The 17,340-nt window shown below is 58.9% G+C and overlaps 1 protein-coding gene across 4 annotated transcripts in view; it reads left to right on the top strand.

Moving 5' to 3' along the window:
• The first annotated feature begins 359 nt into the window (after positions 1-359).
• Positions 360-17,340, top strand: part of LSP1 (lymphocyte specific protein 1) — a 39,313-nt gene continuing 22,332 nt past the window's right edge. For 2 of the 4 annotated variants that reach the window (XM_038563569.1, XM_038563570.1), the window contains exon 1: positions 13,055-13,931. In XM_038563569.1, the coding sequence (XP_038419497.1) occupies positions 13,150-13,931 (782 nt within the window). In that variant the 5' untranslated portion in view covers positions 13,055-13,149. Of the gene's footprint in view, positions 508-13,052; positions 13,932-17,340 lie in introns of those variants that run through there. The other 2 variants (XM_038563573.1, XM_038563571.1) reach the window with 2 other exon arrangements.

Raw genomic sequence — 17,340 nt, forward strand, 5'->3', positions numbered from 1 at the left:
CCATACAGGGAGGCCAAGATGCTTAAGGCAGAGGCTTGGGACCAGAACTGGCCAGTGCTCATGGGGAGCCAGCCTTACACAAAGAAGCTACCAGGCCAGGACTATGGGGGGATCCATGAAGGCCTGGGCGCTCCCCGACAGGCATCGGACACTGTCCCAGCCCCTGCACCCATCGCTGCCTTCTCAGGGCCCCTCTCTGTCACCCCTGCCCCTGCAACTTGCTTAACACTTCCTGATGGTTGGTTTTTTCTCTGCTCTTGCATCAACAAATTAAAAAACAACACCCAACCTCAGCCCCAGTGTGCTTCAAACCTCAACCTGCAGCCGGAAGGGGGAAGTGAAACCCGGCTGGGGGTGGGGGCTCTGGGGCCAGCCGCCTGAGGAAGCACCCAGAGCCACAGGGCGCACGCACGGTGCGAATCGGCCCGACGCCAGCCCAATGGCCGAGGCTCCGAGCCACCCCAGCTCCGAGGAGCAGGAAAAGCTGTTGGCAGAGAACGATGCCGGGTAAGGGTCTGTTCGGGTGCACAGAAGTTGCTGCATTTACATGGGGGCCGGGGGGCAGGGGTCAGGAGCGCTTAACCTGGCGGTGGATGGAGCCATGGGGGGACTCCGGGTGGCACAGGGGCCGCAGGGGCCTTCCTGGGCCCCCATCTCACCGTGCGGGGAGTGGATGCCTCTGCAGCTGCGCTTGGGTGGGACAGGCCAGCTTCGCCCACCAGTCCCTGGGACACCTGGACACCTGACGCAGGGACTGGGATGGGGCCTTGGACAAGCAGGCCAGAGCTTTGAGGGCAGGAGGTGGGGGGGGATGGTAGGGAGGGGCCCGGGGCCAGGAGGACTGCCCAACGGGGGATGCTTCTCCCCAAGACCTTCAAAGTTTGTGCTTGAGGACAGGCGGGCTCCCTCCCCCAAGCTGCCTCCTCCCCACCCCTACCTCGGTGATGGAGGAGGCTGAGGATGCTGGCTGGTGCCTGTTCGGAGGTTGGAGATGGGACGCGAGGGGGCCATGGGCTGAGGCTGTGCCCTGGCAGGAAGGCCCACCTGGGCCGCCGCAGCCAGAGCCGGGCAGAGGGCCCGCGGAGCCGCCGCTGGGTGCCAGCCTGTGCAGGCACCGAGGAGGGCTGCTGGCGGGCGGGCGGGCGGCATCCCCGCTGAGCCAGGCGTGGGGGTCTGACGGCTCCAGGGCGCAGATGCCAGCAGAGATGAGAGGCAGCGTCTTGGGGACAGGTGGGGCTCCGATGGGGCAGAGCCATGTTCAGATGGGGGGGGCAGGTGGGGGTGGAGGCCCCCAGGCCTGGAGGACCGTAGTTGGGGATGCTGCCCAGGCAAGCAGAAGGGAAGGAGTAGGCGCCCCGGGCCAGAGCCACAAGCATGGAGATGAGGGCCCTGCGGGGACCGCTGTCACCTGCCCCAGAGCAGCTGCTGGGCAGGCCTGGGGGGGCCACCAGGACCAGGCCTCTGCAGCCGGGTGCGGTGGGGGGCTCCCCACAGCCTCAGGGCTGACTTGCTAAGTGGATTCTAACCCTGGCTCCTCTGTTGGAGGCTGGTGGCCAGGTACTTGATCCTGTGACAATGTCTTTATTCATAATGAGGGAAAAGATGTGTGTGTGTGTGTGTGTGTGTGCGCGCGCGTGCGCGTGTGTGTGTGTGCGCGTGCATCGGGGGGCGGATGGTCACCTTCTCCTTGCGCTGACCCCCACGGCGCCCTGGCTCGGGGGCTTCGGGGACCAAGCGCTAGGGGGAGGCGGGAGGCCGAGCAGCTTCTGGAAAGAGCAGCGGGGGTCAGGGTGCAAGTGCCAGGCTGGGGCTGTGGGGGCCCCTCGCGGGGGACCCGTCGTTGGGGTGGGTGGGGCCGTGGAGCTCACTGTGTCCTGCCCAGGGGCGACCGACAAACAGCTGTGCCCCACTCAGAAATGGCTCCTCACGTCAGCCCCGTCCCCGTGCTCTTCCAGCCACCGCATGCCCATAGAAGGGCACGGCTTGGGCAGTCTGGCTCCGGCACCCCGCCTCCCTCCTTGGCCCCATCCTTGGCCCCCCCGCTCCCAGCTGTCCTGCAGGCAGAGGAGAAGCAGGACAGCGCGGACCTGGCCGAGGCCTGGGCAGGCGGGAGGCGGGGCTGCACCTGTGCTGGCTCGGTCAGGAGCCCTGCTGGACAAGGGCCGGCTGCCCCCAGGCCCTAGAACCTGGGACCCCGCAAACGTCATCCCCGCAGTGTGGTGTCAGAATGAAACCGAGACCCAGGGTGAGGCAGGTTCTCATTTCACAAGGTGACTAAGGAACCGGGGATTTTCCTGTCCATGGTGGTGAGAAGTCCCAGTGCCCGGGGGGGACTCGTGGCCTGGAAAGCCCCCACCCAGCAGCCCCTGGGAAGGCCAAGGCTGGGCAGGGTCTATGGGGCTGGAGCACTCAGACGAGATCTGCCCCCAGAGCACCCCACACTGCCTGCACCAGGACATCGCCCCTCCCACCTGGCCAGGTCAGGCCACATCCCTACAACTGGGCAGCAAGCTGCCCCCTCAGATGACCCAGTGGGGGGCCACCCCCCTCAGACTCTCCCAGGATGGGGCCACCTCCTCCAGATGACCCAGGATGGGGCCACTTCCCTCAGGCTGTCCCAGGATGGGGCCACCTCCCTCAGATGACCCAGGATGGAATCTCCCTCTAGGACTGTCCCAGGATGGGGCACCCCCCCAAAACCCGCCCTGGGTGGGGTGTGGGCCCCTACTCCATCCACCTGTGGTCTGGGTCCCAGTGCTCTCTCCTCGCTCTGGCTGCCGGGCCGTGGAGTACCCCAGAGCAGAGCAGGGCCACTGGGCTTCAGGGTGGTTCCGTGGGGCCTCCCAGGTGGAGCTGAGAAGGGTCCTGACCCCACACCGTGCGCAGAGGCCAAAGTCCACATGGTGCCAGGGCGGGGGGGTTCCTGTTCCTAGGGATCCTGGCTTTGATGTGTCCAAATCCTGGAACCCCAACCCCCTTGAGGCCCCGTGTGCACCCCAACCCCCCCAGGGCCAGACATGCTGTGCTGGGTCCTCCCTGCCCTGCACCCACAGACAGGCCTCACCCTGGCCACAGCCCGGCCCACTCCCCAGCTTGGCACGATGCCCTCTCCTGGGGGTCTCCAGGCCATGGCCCACCGTGCTCTTTCTCCATGAAGCCATCAGACCCCCCCGTGGAACCACTTACCACGGGGCAGCAAAATCCATGCCCCCTGGGGGCCACTGGAGGCCTGCTCCGGTCATGCTGGCCTCACTCCCCTCCAAGGTCGGCACTCCCAGCAACTCCCAGTCCCACCAGGTGTCAGACCGACCTTCCCAGCACTACCTGGCTGTCCTGTCCCTTCCCCAGGTTTCCAAAGCCTCCTCCAGCTCAACTTTGGTGACCATACCCTAGGTTCCCTGAGCATCTGTCACTTCCCATGGTCCACACTGGCCTGTGAGACCTGCCTCTGTCATGGGTCCTGGGTCCTGTCCTGGGAGCCCTGGTCCTGTCCTGGGAACCCGATCCTGTCCTGGGAGGTTCAGTCTGAAACGCTGGTTCAGTCCTGATAACCCTAGTTCTGTCCTGGGTGCCCTGATCCTGTCCTGGGTGCCCTGGTTCTGTCTTGGGAGCCCTGGTTCTGTCCTGGGAACCCTGTCCTGTCCTGGAAACGCTGGTTCAGTCCTGATAACCCTAGTTCTGTCCTGGGAGCCCTGGGCCTGTCCTGGGTGCCCTGATCCTGTCCAGGGTGCCTGGTTCTGTCTTGGGAGCCCTGGTTCTGTCCTGGGAACCTGGTCCTGTCCTGGGAGCCCTGGTCCTGTCCTGGGTGCCCTGATCCTGTCCTGGGAGCCCTGGTCCTGTCCTGGGTGCCCTGGTTCTGTCCTGGGTGCCCTGATCCTGTCCTGGGTGCCCTGGTTCTGTCTTGGGAGCCCTGGTTCTGTCCTGGGAACCCTGTCCTGTCCTGGAAACGCTGGTTCAGTCCTGATAACTCTAGTTCTGTCCTGGGAGCCCTGGTTCTGTCCTGGGTGCCCTGATCCTGTCCAGGGTGCCCTGGTCCTGTCCTGGGAACTTGGTCTTGTCCTCGGAGCCCTGGTCCTGTCCTGGGAATCCTGGTTCTGTCCTGGGAACCCGGTCCTGTCCTGGGAGCCCTGGTCCTATCCGGGGAGTCCTGGTCCTGTCCTTGGTGCCCTGGTCCTGTCCTGTGAGCCCTGGTTCTGTCCTGGGAACCTGGTCCTGCCCTGGGAACCCGGTCCTGTCCTGGGTACTCTGGTCCTGTCCTGGGAACCTGGTCCTGTCCTGGGAGCCCTGGTCCTGTCCTGGGAACCCGGTCCTGTCCTGGGAGTCCCGGTTCTGTCCTGGAAATGCTCGTTCAGTCCTGATAACCCTAGTTCTGTCCTGGAAGCCCTGGGCCTCTTCTGGGAGCCTTCGTTCAGTCCTGAGAACCCTACTTCTGTCCTGGGAGCCCTGGTCCTGTCCTGAGAATCCCGGTCCTGTCCTGGGAATCTGGTCCTGTCCTTGGAGCCCTGGGCCTGTCCTTGGTGCCCTGGTCCTGTCCTTGGTGCCCTGGTCCTGTCCTGGGAGCCCTGGTCCTGTCCTGGGAACCCGGTCCTGTCCTGGGAGTCCTGGTTCTGTCCTGGGAGCCCTGGTCCTGTCCTGGGTGCCCTGGTCCTGTCATGGGAATTCTGGTCTTGTCCTGAGAACCATCATAGTCCTGTCCTGAGAGCCATGGTTCTGTCCTGGGAGCCCTGATCCTGTCCTGGGCACCCTGGTCCTGTCCTGAGAACCATGGTTCTGTCCTGGGAACCCTGGTCCTGTCCTGGAAAACCTGGTTCTGTCCTGGGAAGCCTGGTCCTGTCCTGGGAGCCCTGGTCCTGTCCTGAGAACCATGGTTCTGTCCTGGGAGCCCTGGTTCTATCCTGGGAATCCTGTTCCTGTCCTGGGAGCCCTGGTCCTGTCCTGAGAATCCTGGTCCTGTCCTGAGAACCATGGTTCTGTCCTGGGAGCCCTGGTCCTGTCCTGGGTGCTCTGGTCCTGTCCTGGTGCCCTGGTCCTGTCCTGGGAGGCCTGGGCCTGTCCTGGGAACCCTGGTTCAGTCCTGAGAACCCTAGTTCTGTCCTGGGAGCCCTGTCCTGCCCTCTCCCACCTAGGCTTGCTGGGCTGCTCCAGCTCTGGATGACCCTGACAGGGACAGCAATTGGGTGAACAGTTGTCTCTCTACCACCTAGGCTCCTAACCCCCACTGCCTTTTGGGTAGGACATGGCTCCTGGTCCCAGGTGACTCAGGGATGCCACCTTCATCAACTCTCCATGTGCAAAGCTACGTGGCAGGAGAGGGCAGGGACCACCTTCGGGGCCACTCTAGTCAGAATCCCTTGCTGGGCTGTCTGCCCCTGCAGACTCTCTGGGCTTGCCCTCTGGGCTCCAGGGTTTTTAGGAGAGAGGAGGACACAGGTCCCCTCAGGGTTATAGGTGGTGGCAGGGCTGGAAGGGAGAGGCTGAGTTGGCCAAGAGGCTAGGAATGCCCTGGATTTCATATTCCTGCACCACAGAGTGAGGCAGAGGGGGAGGGCCTGTGGCATTGGAGCGGCAAGACCCCACGGCTCAGAAACCCCCAAGAAGCCAGATGTCCTGGTGGCCCGTCCACCCACTGGCCCTCCCAGGGAGGCTGGATGATACTTGGTAGAGCCAGGATGCAGGGCTCTGGAGCACCCCCTGAGGAGGGAGGGTGGGACCAGGACCGGGCCCTGGTGGCAGGCTGGAAGGCGGTGGGTTAGGGGTGGCACCCTGGGGCTCCTTCCCCCCACCCTGCCCAGGGGCCAGACCTGACAGCAGCAGTCAGAGCAGGCTCAGGCCTTGGGACGCCCAGATGGGCCTCCTCTCCTCCTTCCTCCAGGTCAGGGGGCTCAGGCGCCCGGAAGTTTCTCAGAGAGGGGGAGGCTGAGCTCAACCCAGATGATGGATGCCTCCTCCTGGGCAGGGGCTCACGGAGGTCACTGGCTTCCTCCTGCTTTCCATCTGGGTCCTGTCACATTCCTTCCCTAGGTGGGGGACAGGGAGAGGACACCACACCACACTCCGGGACATTGCAGCCCCCAGCCCTGCTGATTCAGGAAGCCGGAAATCCTCCCCTGCATCCTGGCCCCTCCCTCCCTGGTCCCCATCTGCCTTCTCATAAAAACAAAACACAGGAGCCACACGGGGGCAGTGCCAGGAATGTCTCGGGACCAGAAAGGGGCAGGCACCAGGCGGGGTGGCAATGTGGACCAATGCACGACCCCACTAGCCTGCCCCTGGCTCAGTTTCCCTCAGAGGGTGCCAGAGTTATGGAGAGCCCTGGGTCAGGAAGATGAGGGTTCCAGCAGCTTGGCTGAGAACTTGGGCTGTGATCTCCTGGGGTCTGAGTTCCCAGGGCCTGGGGGAGAGGCACGGGGTCCCAGGACCACGTTCAGCACCTCTTTCTGGGACAAGTGAGCCTCAGTTTCCCCGTGTGCCAGACTTCATCAGCTCTTTTCATAGCCAGTGAGGTACTTCATAGGGAAAAACCAAGGCTTAGAAGGGCTGAGTGTGCTGTTGAGAGGCACTGTCCCCAGCCTGGAGGGATGCTGGCTGGCCCTAGCTCGGTGTGTCTCCTAACAATGCTGGCCTGTAGGGACCCTCTCTGGGGGACCTGTGTCCCCTGCAGGCTCACAATCAGGGTTCCTGGGGACCTGACAAGGCCTCAGGGGACCCAGGGTGCCTGGGCTGCCCCCTTGGAGTCGCTCAGTAACACCACATAGCCCTGTGGATGGCTCTGCACCTGCGGGTTCCCACCAGGGCGAAGGAGGTGCCTCCTGGAAACTATCCAGAATAGGGCATAGCTAAGAAGACAGCTCCAGGGACCTCCCCAAAGATAGGAATGGGACATGGCAATGTCAGAATAACCTGATTCATTCTAGAAGCTTCTCTCCCAAGAAATCCTCTTTCCAGGGGCTTCTAACACCTTCTTGGAGGTTGGGGATCGAGGGCAACCAGCAAAGGGAGTTCTCAAACCTTTGGTAGGTGGGAGTACACAGCCACTGGCCCTCAGCCCCTGCCCCTACCTCACTCCCATGAAGCTGGAGAGAGGGGCTGAGGGCCTATGTGGGGTATAGGGTGGCCAGGAGATTAGGAAATTGAGGAAATCAGGCCTCCTAAGCCTGCTGGCCAGTATAGCTGTGTGGTGCCAGACACAGGCAGATAAGAGGTAGAGGTGGGAGGTGGGGAGGAAAGCCCCTCATCCTTTCCTGAGGCCAGGCCAACTGTCTCCAAACTCCATCTGCTAACTGCCTCCAAGCTGGGAAACTGGGAGTGGGTGGGGTGGGGTAGGGACCACTGTCTCGTCCTACTGGCTGGGAAGGAGGGGCTATCTGGGAACTCAGAGCCTGCCTACGGTGCCCTCTGAGGCACCCACATCCCCTGGCAGGAGTGGGAGAGACTTGGGCCTTGGAGCCTGCAGTACAGGCAGCTGTGTGGACACACAAAAGACAGCAGGAGTACGGGGTATGACAGGAGTGGGGGGAAGTAGCAGGTTCTCCGCCCACCTCAAGCCTCAGCTTCCTCAGCTGTGCACAAGCTGTGTGGGAGGAAGAGGGGAGGGTCACTGCCCTGCTCTGTGCCTGTCAGGCGGGATCTCAGAGGCTGCTCCTTCCCACTTCTCACAGATGTCTATGCCTCTTCCTGGATGTAACTGGCTATTTTTGTGGCGTTGCTTCTGAGGTAACCAAAGGGTGTCTTCTCTTCCTCCCCCAGCTACCTGCCCTCAAAAGAGAAATAGGACAGATGAATCTAGCCAGTTGATTTTGGAGGAACCTAGAAAGAAACTTCAGTCTTTCAGTCTCATCCCCAACCCAATCTCACCTTCCTCACAACACCCACCACCCCACTACCCTGGCCCCTCTCCCTTTGCTGGGCTGAGAGCCACATAAGACAGATAAGGGCTCAGGGCATTTGGAGGCTGCCTTCTCTGTAAGTCAGGGACATTTCTCTATCCAGGGTCACCTCAGGAGCCATGGAGGCCACCTCCTTACCCTCTCTTCCCACCCACACCTGGGCTCCACTGCCTGTTGCATGTTTCATTGGGATACTGCTTTGTGAGAGTGTGTGTGTTGAGAATGTTTGAGCAAGAAGACAGATTCCTACTTCTTCAGCCTCTATTTAGGTTCTGCTGTAATGCTCAGCCTACTGGGACATGAAGAGCTTGTCTTCTCTTTTATCTTCTTGAGCTACAAGGTTATCACACATGAAGAAAGAAAAAGCTAAAAGACTTAATGATGGAGAAAAGTATGAATGAAAGAAAAGTGCCTAAAGGAAGGAACAGCTGGCTAGCTGGATGATTGATGGACAGATGGATGGATGAGTGGATATAGGTAGAGAGATGGATAGACGGGTGGATGAGTAGATGGGATGAATGGGTGGATGGATGAATGGAGATGGATGGATGTGTAGATGGATAGATGAGTGAATGGATGGGAGGATGGATGGGTAAATGGATGTGTGGTTGGATGATGGATAGATGGATGGATGGATGAATAGGTGGGTGATGGATGGAGAGATGGATGAGTGGGTGGAAGGGTGATGGGTAGTGGATGAGTAGATGGGTGAATGAATGAATAGCTGGATGATGGACAGATGGATAGATATGTGGATGGATGGTTGGATAATTGGTTGAGTGAATGGGTAGATGGGTGGACAGAGGGATGGATAGATGGGTGGGTGGATGGATGGATTAACTGGTGAATGGACATATGGAATGGAAGTATGGGTACGCTGATGGGTAAATTGATGGAATGCTGACAAATAAATGATTGGATAGACTAATAGAAGTTTATCAAGACATGTGGATGGATATGGTTAATGGGTTGATTTTTAGATGGACAGACTGAGAAATACAGGAAGTGATAGATAAATAGAAATATGATAGTAAACAGACATATGATTGGTGCTGGATAAACTATTGAAGAGGCAGATTGATGAATAGAGAAGCACCTACGCCAGGAATTTTACACTCACTCTTCTCTCTTTCTAGAACACTTCCTCCTACCAGTGTATATAGCTATCTTAAATATTTCTCAAGTTTCTTTTCAAATAAGGAAAAGATTATTCCTTTCTATGAGGCTTTCTTTGACTATCATATATAAAATATCAATCTCTGCCAAGACTCCATATCCTCCCGCCCTGAATTATAGTTTTATCACCATTATCTATAGTTTTATCTATATAAAACTATAGTTTTATCACCATTTGATATATTACAGTATGTACTTATTTGTTTATTTTTGTTGTTGCTCCAGCTAAACTGTCAGCCTTGTGAGAGCATGGTTTTGTTAATGCTAAATCTGCAGTACCTAAAAAGTGGGTACAGTAAGTGTTCAATAAGTTTGTTGAAAAATATATGGATAGATGAATAAATATATGAATATAAATGGAGTTATAATAAATTGTTATTTATGATGTTATAAATTGTTATAAATGGAGTTATAATAAGATAAATATAATAAATTGATAGTTGGATGAGATACGGATGAGTGAAAGTATAGATAAAAATAATAGTGATCTTTATGGAAGGCTTACTAGGTTGCAGCAACTATTTTAAGTTTTAACTCATTTGAATGGCTTAATGGGCAAAGTAATGGGCAAATATATATATGGAAAGATAAACACGTATGAATTTATGCACATATACATGGCTTGCTAGAAGGGAAGATGGATGGACATATGGATGGATGGACAGATATTTGAATGTGTGTGTGAATATGATTGATCAGTAGTAAAATATTTGGAGAGATGAATGAAAGTAAGGACAAAAAATATTTTGAGAGATAGAAGAATGTTTTAAAGAATAAACAGCTCACTGGTTGGATAGCTAGGCAAATAGATATACAAATTGGTGGTTGAATATATACATAAGAGTAATTATTATATATTTAGTGATAATTATGTTTCCAGTGGGTGGAATGGCTAGCTGAGTGGTTCTTCTAAGTGTTTTATATGTATTATGACATTTAGATAAACAGATGGATGAGTGGGTGTCGGAAGTGAATGGATGCATGGAGGGATGGATGAGTATGTGGATGAATAGATGGGTGGATACTTGCTCAATGAAGAAATGTAAAGAGAGATGAATAGACATGGGTATATATGTATTGATAAATGCTTGAATGGATTGATGGAAGGATATATTGTGTTTATATGGATGATTGAATGGATACATATCCTGAGAAGTTGATGGATTAATAATGATGCATGGAAAGACAGATAACTATATAGGGAGGATGGATGAATGAGTGGATAAATGGAGGATGGATAGATGGATGATGGATGGGTGGGTGAATGAATGGATGGATGGATGATGGATATGTGAATGGATGAATGGATGGATGGATGAGTGATATATGGGTGATGGATGGATGATTGGTTAATGGGTAGATGGATGGATGGATAGATGATGAATGGGTGAATGAATGGATGGGGTGGACAGATGTTTGGATGGGTGGATGGATGAATAGATAGATGATAGATGAATGATGGATGGATGGGTGAGTAGATGGATGGATGAATGGATGGATGGATGATGACTGAATGGTTGGTTAATGGGTAGATGGATGGATGGATAAATGATAAATGAGTGAATGGATGGATGGGGGTGGACAGATGACTGGATCAATAGCCAGATGGATGGAAGAATGGGTAGATGGATGGATGATTGGATGAATGGGTGGATGGATGGATAGATGGATGATGGATGAATGGGTGGGTGGGTGGATGGATGGATGGGAGGATAATGGATGGAAAATGGGTGGATGAATGGATAGATGATAGATGATGAATGGAGGGATGGGTGAATGGGTGATGGATGGATGGATGGATGATAAATGGATGATGGATGGATATGTGAATTGGTGAATGGATGAATGGATGGACGAATGGATGGATGATAGATGGTTGATGGATAAATGGGTGGTTAATGGATAGATGGATAAATGCATGGATAGATAGATGGGTGGATAGATGATGAATGGATGGATGGAGGGTGGACAGATGGATGGATGGGTGGGTGGATGGGTGGATAGATAGTTAGATGGATGGGATGATGAATGGAAAATGGATGGATGGATAGGTAGATGATAGTTGGATGATGGACGGATGGGTGGGTAGGTGGGTGGATGGATGGATAGATGATGAATGGGTGAATGGATGGATGGGTGGGTAAATGAATAGATGATGGATGATGGATGGGTGGGTGGTTAATGAGTGGATGGATGGATGGATGGATGAATGGATGGATGGATGGATGGATATATGATGAATGGGTGAATGAATAGATGGAAGGTGAATAGATGAATGGATGGGTGGGTGGATAAAGGGTTGACGGATGATGGATGGGTGAGCAAATGAATGGATGGGATGGATGGTTGGTTAATGGGTAGATGGGTGGATGGGTAGATGATGAATGGGAGAATGGATGGATGGGGAGTGGACAGATAGGTGGGTGGATGAATGGGTGGATAATAAATGGATGATGGGTGGATGGGTAATGAGTTGATGGATGGATGATAGATGGGTGATGGGTGAAATTTTTCCTTCTTTTGAACAAAACTATGCTTTGGCACGTTTCCTTCTGGCTCTCTCTGACTGGGATTCCAGATCCAAGAACAAGAGGCAAGGGGGAGATGCACAGATTAAGATGGAAATGAGGCACAGGCTCACCTCCTCTGGGTGATCTGGCTCAACCTGAGGGCCAACCTGGTGGTCCTGCTCCCCTTTCCCTCCTCTGTGTTCCACTAGAATCTTGAGGCATCTGCAGCTCTGGATGGATGCTGGGGATGGTTGGTGGGCACCTTTGCTTCTGTGGCACAACCCCACATTCTCTGGCTGCCCCCAGGGTTGTGGGAGGGGATAGCTGTGAGCTCCCCTCCAGGACTGGCCACAGGACCCCACCTGGTATGTGGAGGGTGAGGGAGGAATCAGAGCCAGACTTCGTGACCCCCACAAGGCTGTGCCAGCCAGCCACCACCTGAGTCACTGCGGATCTGAGCTATGGGCCCATGTGGCTGCCACTGCGCCACGCACGGCCTGCACAGTGACTATGGGTGCAACGCTTGCCTACCTGACCTTAGCCTCCCCTGGTCCAGCCTTGCATCCCCCAGGTGCTCTCAGCCCTGGTCCCCTGGCCTAGCCTGAGGCCATGCTAGCTGGGGAAGTGAGAGGGGCCGTTCCTCTGTGCTATGGGGGATGGAGGGCGGTCTGGGCAGGCAGTCAGCACACGGGCTCATGGTTCCGGCTCCGTCAGCCCCAGCTCTGCAAACTTGGATACCTGTCTGAGCCTCGGTTTCCCCACACAGGACCTAGGTGCGGTGGCTGTGAGGGTTGTGAGCCGGGCAAGCTGCTGGACATAACTGCTGGGCACTGAGCTGGGCTCGGTGACGCCCTGCAGACATGAGTCCAGTACCCGCCTTGTCCGGTCACTCGCCCGCGAGCGTTCTCCAGTGAGTCATGGCGACTAAGCCCAACCGGAGGAACAGTGGGCTGGGCTGCACCTCCCAGGCCTTGGCCAGAGCACAGGGGGCAGGGGGCCCGCCGGCCAGGGCACCATACTGACCTTGTGCCCACCAGCCACCCTGGGAGCGTGCTCTCTGCTACCCAACAGGGCAGGCCGTGTTAGTCTGTGCCTTGGGGGTCTCTCTGCTCTGACCTTCCAGTGTGGCCAGGCATGTGCTCGGGGGGGCAGCAGCCTCCCCACTGGGGGAGCAGAGAGGATTCCCCCTCGAGGTGATAAGTGGAGCAGAGAGCTGGGCATAAACAGGGGAAAACTGGAGAACCAGGAGGGAGGGGAGGGAAGGAGGGGGAGGGAGGGAGGGGAGAGAGGGAGAAGAGGAAGGGAGGGGAGAGGAAAGGAGGGGGAGGGCGGGAGGGGGAGGGAGGGGCACAGAGATAGGGGCAGAGAGAGACACAGAGGGAGAGGAGAGGAGACAGGGTCTGAGTGTGGGAGCAGGGAGGGTCTGGGGGCCTGCAGGGAGGGAGCAGAGGGCTAGGCTGGGGGGGGCAGGGCAGGGCAGGGGGGGCTTGACCCAAGAGATCCAGAAAGGCGAGGACAAGAGGAGGGCCAGAGGGCTGGCCAGGGCAGGCCCAGGGTGAGGGGAGAGGCACAAAGGGATGGAGAGGCAGATGGGGGGGGCTGGATGCCCCGCAAGTGGTGGGGATGAGCTGCAGGGGGAGAGTGGAGTGAGGCCGGGGGCGCTGGCCGCCGAGGGGAGACTGTGCCCGTCCCAGGCCGCTGAGGTCCTGCTAAGCCCCAGGGCTGCGGGGCTGGAGGGTTTTCTCTCTGACATTTTTACTAGTCTCGGAAGGAGGGGGAGGGGGAGGGGGAGGAGGCCGAGGGGGGAGAGGGGGGCTGGGGGGAACAAAAGGGAAGCAGCTGCTAAACGTCCTGAAGGAGAGACCCACAGAGTCCGTGAGGCCGTCCAGACGGGGACAGACGGGCACCCAGACGCCCGGGGGGCAACTAGCGGGGAGCCGGCCCAGGAGGCCCCCCCCCGCCCCTACCGGGGCCAGAGGGCCCAGGGTGGACAGAGCAGGCCACAGACAGGGAGACGGGGCGAGCCAACGGGGAGGGGGCGTCAGCCAGAGAGCCCAGACGGCCAGACAGACGACAGACGACAGACGGGGAGACAGCGCAGATCCAGGGACACAGACAAGGGCGCGAAGGCGGGGGCCGGGAGAGAAAGGAGAGAGGAGGGGGAGAGGGGTCCTGGTGGCAGGAGGAGGAGCAGGGGGAGGCCAGCAGACAGAGGCCGGCGGCCTTTGAAGAAGGAGCAGCAGCGTCCCCAGGGCTGGGGTCAGGCCAGGTCGCCGGCCGGCGGGGCCGCCAGCAGCATGAGCGGCTCGGCCCTCCTGAGGAGGAGTTCCAGCCAACGGGGCCTGGAGAAGCTGGTGAGGTAGGTGCCCTGGCCCAGGCGGGGGCAGGGCGGGCAGGGCCGGGCACCCCGGGCAGGCGGGGGGCTGTGGCACAGGTGCGCGGGTGTGCAGGAGGCCGTGTCGTCCTCCCGCCCAGCGGCCCTGTGCGCTCTGCTTCCCTCCTGCGCACCCGCCCGCCGGCCTGGGCAGGGCTGCTCTCCCCGGGCACCTTCCCCTGGTCCGGGGGCCTCTGCCCAGGCCCGCTGCGGGAAGTGGGTCCTCAGCCCTGCTCCCTGGGCCTCGCCTGAGCTCCCGCTGGCCCCTGGCGACCACCCTGTCACCCCTTGCTTTACAGATGATGACGCAGGACTTTGCGGCCACATTCACCAGCCCCCTTAGAGCACCAGCCCTGCATGGGAGGTGCTGCGGGGCCATGGTGAGTGCTTGGGCCTCAGAGTCAGGTCGTCACTGGGCTGGACCCCTGGCTCCAGCATCTCAGGCTTTTGGGCCAGGACCCTAGCATCTCTGGGCCTCAGTTTCCTCCTTTGTAAAGCAGTGGCATGGTGGTACCTATACCTGGAAGAGGAGGAGAGAGAGAGCAGAAGCAAAAGGCCAGAGGCGGGCTCAGAGCCATGACACAGGCTGCTCATCACATCACTCTGAGCCACCTGCAATGTCCTTCCTCCTCCTCTACCCTTCCAGGCATCGAAGGCCCAGCTGAAATACTGCCTCCTCCATGCAGCCTGCTTTGGCTTCTCCTTCGACGGCCCGGAGCATGCTGCAGACTGCATGCTCCTGGAGGGAGGGACAGGCATGTCAGCATCCCCAGCTGTACCCACGTCCTGATTCTGGGAGGGAGGAGAGACAAGGTGTTCAGGTGGGCTGAGAGCAGCCCTGGGCCCCTCAGCTCTGTCTGGTTGGGGCCCTCAGACCCTGAGTGACAGCTCGCCCCTGGCCCCACCCAGGCACGGCCCAAGGGCCACCCCTCGGTGTTGGGACCAGCAGCTGGGTATGGGGCCCCCGCGGGCCATGCTCCCTTGCAGCCCCACCCTGTCCATTCATGAGGTGAGCCTGCGAGTCAGTTCCTGAGCTTCACACCTGTTGAGTCCTGGCCTTGCTAACCAGGGGACCCTCGGGCAGGGCTCCTCCTCCTGCCCAGTTGGGATGTGTCCTCCCAGCAGTCACTGCTGTGGTCCCCCTCCAGAAAGGACTCAGTGGTGCCCGGGTCAATCCCAGAGGCTCATCAGTGCTGCTTAACAAATGGGGAAACTGAGGCCCAGGAGGACAGTCATAGAGTCCACGGGGGGAGCAAGTGCTGGGCACCCAGAGGCCCTGCAGAGGCCAGTGGGCCAGAGAGAGAAGGAAGCATCCCTTTGAGCTCCCCACGAAGTCCTGCGGCTGGGGGGCCAGGTGGGGGGCAGGCGAGAGAGAGTCTCCCAGAGAATAACACCAGGGGGTCCGGTCCAGCTGTGGTGAGCGAACCACACAACTCACATGGTGACGCTCACAGGTGTGAGCCACCCACAGGTGGCCAGGTGGCCACTGGCATCCCTGCCACCCTCCCTGACATCAGCACCTATCCTGCATTTCACAGGCCGCGCTTCCTGAAGCCCGGGCAAACGGCCCTGTGTGCCTATTTGACGGACAGAAAGCCAGGCTCAGTGAGGCTGGTGACTTGCCCTGGGGCACCCGCGCCCACCATCTCCCCACTTCGCTGGGGGGCCGCCTGGGTGTGGGGTGGGAAGGGGGACGCCAGGGGCAGGGTGCGGCGTCTCTTAGTGACAAGCTCATGTGGAAGCCAGCAGGGCCGGGTGTAAATTGAATCCAGTTTAAGTCCATTAAAAACGGGCCCAGGAGGGGGGACCCACCCGTAGCACCCTCTAACCTTGGCACCATCTCTGTGGCTGCCCATGTGGGTCCTCACCAGCTGTCAGAGCCTAGGAAGACGCTTCAGGTGGCAGGAACGGCCAGGGACCCTCCTCTGCAGTGCCCCCAGGCCGGCTCCGTCCCTCCCCACGCGGTTCCCTCCTATGCCCCTGGGTGATCGACAGCTTGGGCCAGGCTGATGTTAGGAGTGAGCTGGGGGCAGCAAGGGGACCCTGAGCCCCTCACCTCCCGGATTCTGGGCCGCCCACCTGGTTGAATGGTCTTTGGGGGCCTGGCTTTGTGGAGCGGGGGCTTGGCTGGCACAGACCGAAGGGGCTGCAGGGGTCACCCTGCAGTGTCTCTTGGTATTCGGGACCCCAGTCCCCCTGGAGAGGCTCGGTGGGCCGGGGGAGCCCTGGTGAAGCCCCTCTGCCCGCCGCTCTGGGCACACATCCACCGCAGGCATGACGGCAGTCTCCGTGCCTGGCCTCCCACCCTGGGCAGCCAGGTCTGGGAGGCCTCTGGGGACCCTGGTGTGGCCAGCAGGGCAAAGGATGGGCCAGCCCAAAGAGGCGGTGGCGGCAGGGCGGGTGGCGGCGGAGGGGGGGAGCCAGGCCTCCAAACCAGTGTCCAAAGGGGCGTGGCTGCCTCGGGCCCACCCAGGGCCCCAGATGGGAGGGGGGCTGGCCCTCGCCCTGGCAGAGCCTGGGTGTCTGGTGGGTGGTGCTGCCCTGGGACCAGGCAGTCTGTCGGCCAGAGCTGCGCCAGGAACCCCGGCGAGCTGGCATCGCGGGGGTGCGGGGACTGAGTGGCCCAGCCCCCTGGGCAGGGCGTCAGGGCCGGAGCCCAGAGCACTGAGGTTCAGGCTGCAGTCCCATCCTGCGAACCGGAGCAGGACAGGGCGGTGAGCGAGCAGCAGCCTGGGTGCACCAGGCACCTGAGGACTTGCCCCCGCCAAGCCCCTGCCGGAGCTTCGAGAGGGCACCCCGTGGCTCCTGGGCCCTGAAGGGTGGCCGGAGAGGGCATGGCTCCCAGGAGCACCTCGTCTATCTCAGAGTGGCTCAGCACAGGTTGGTGGCTGGGGTCCAACCTACACAGGTGTCCTGGGGCAAGTGTGAGCTGGGGCTGGGGGAAGCCCTGGGCAGCCCCCGGGGACAGGGAGAGCGTGGGATCGGTTCGCGGGCCCTGGAAGGTGAGAACGAGGTGGGGAGGGTGCTGCCCACCTAGGAAGGGAGAGGTCCTGAGGTGGGCTTGAGGTGAGGCTGGGAGCCAGGGGGCCGTGTGCCCAGCAGGCTGTGAGACGCTCCCAAAATACCTCCTAGCAGGTGTGGGGGGAGGAAGAGATAAAGAGAGAGAAAAAAAGTGAGAGAGTGAAGCAGGACAAAGAAGAGGGGGTGAGGGACGAGGGGTCCCCATGAGGGCAGAAAGAGGGTGTGCAGGGACAGGGAAGGGACAGGGAAGAGATGGGAACAGGGATAGGATGGGCACAGGGCAGGATGGGATGGGAATAGGATGGGGACAGAGACGGGATGGGGATCAGATAGAGCAGGATGGGGACAGGGATGGGGAGAGGGACAGGACGGG

Source organism: Canis lupus, chromosome 18, assembly GCF_011100685.1.
Source record: "Canis lupus familiaris isolate Mischka breed German Shepherd chromosome 18, alternate assembly UU_Cfam_GSD_1.0, whole genome shotgun sequence".
Classification (NCBI taxonomy): domain Eukaryota; kingdom Metazoa; phylum Chordata; class Mammalia; order Carnivora; family Canidae; genus Canis; species Canis lupus.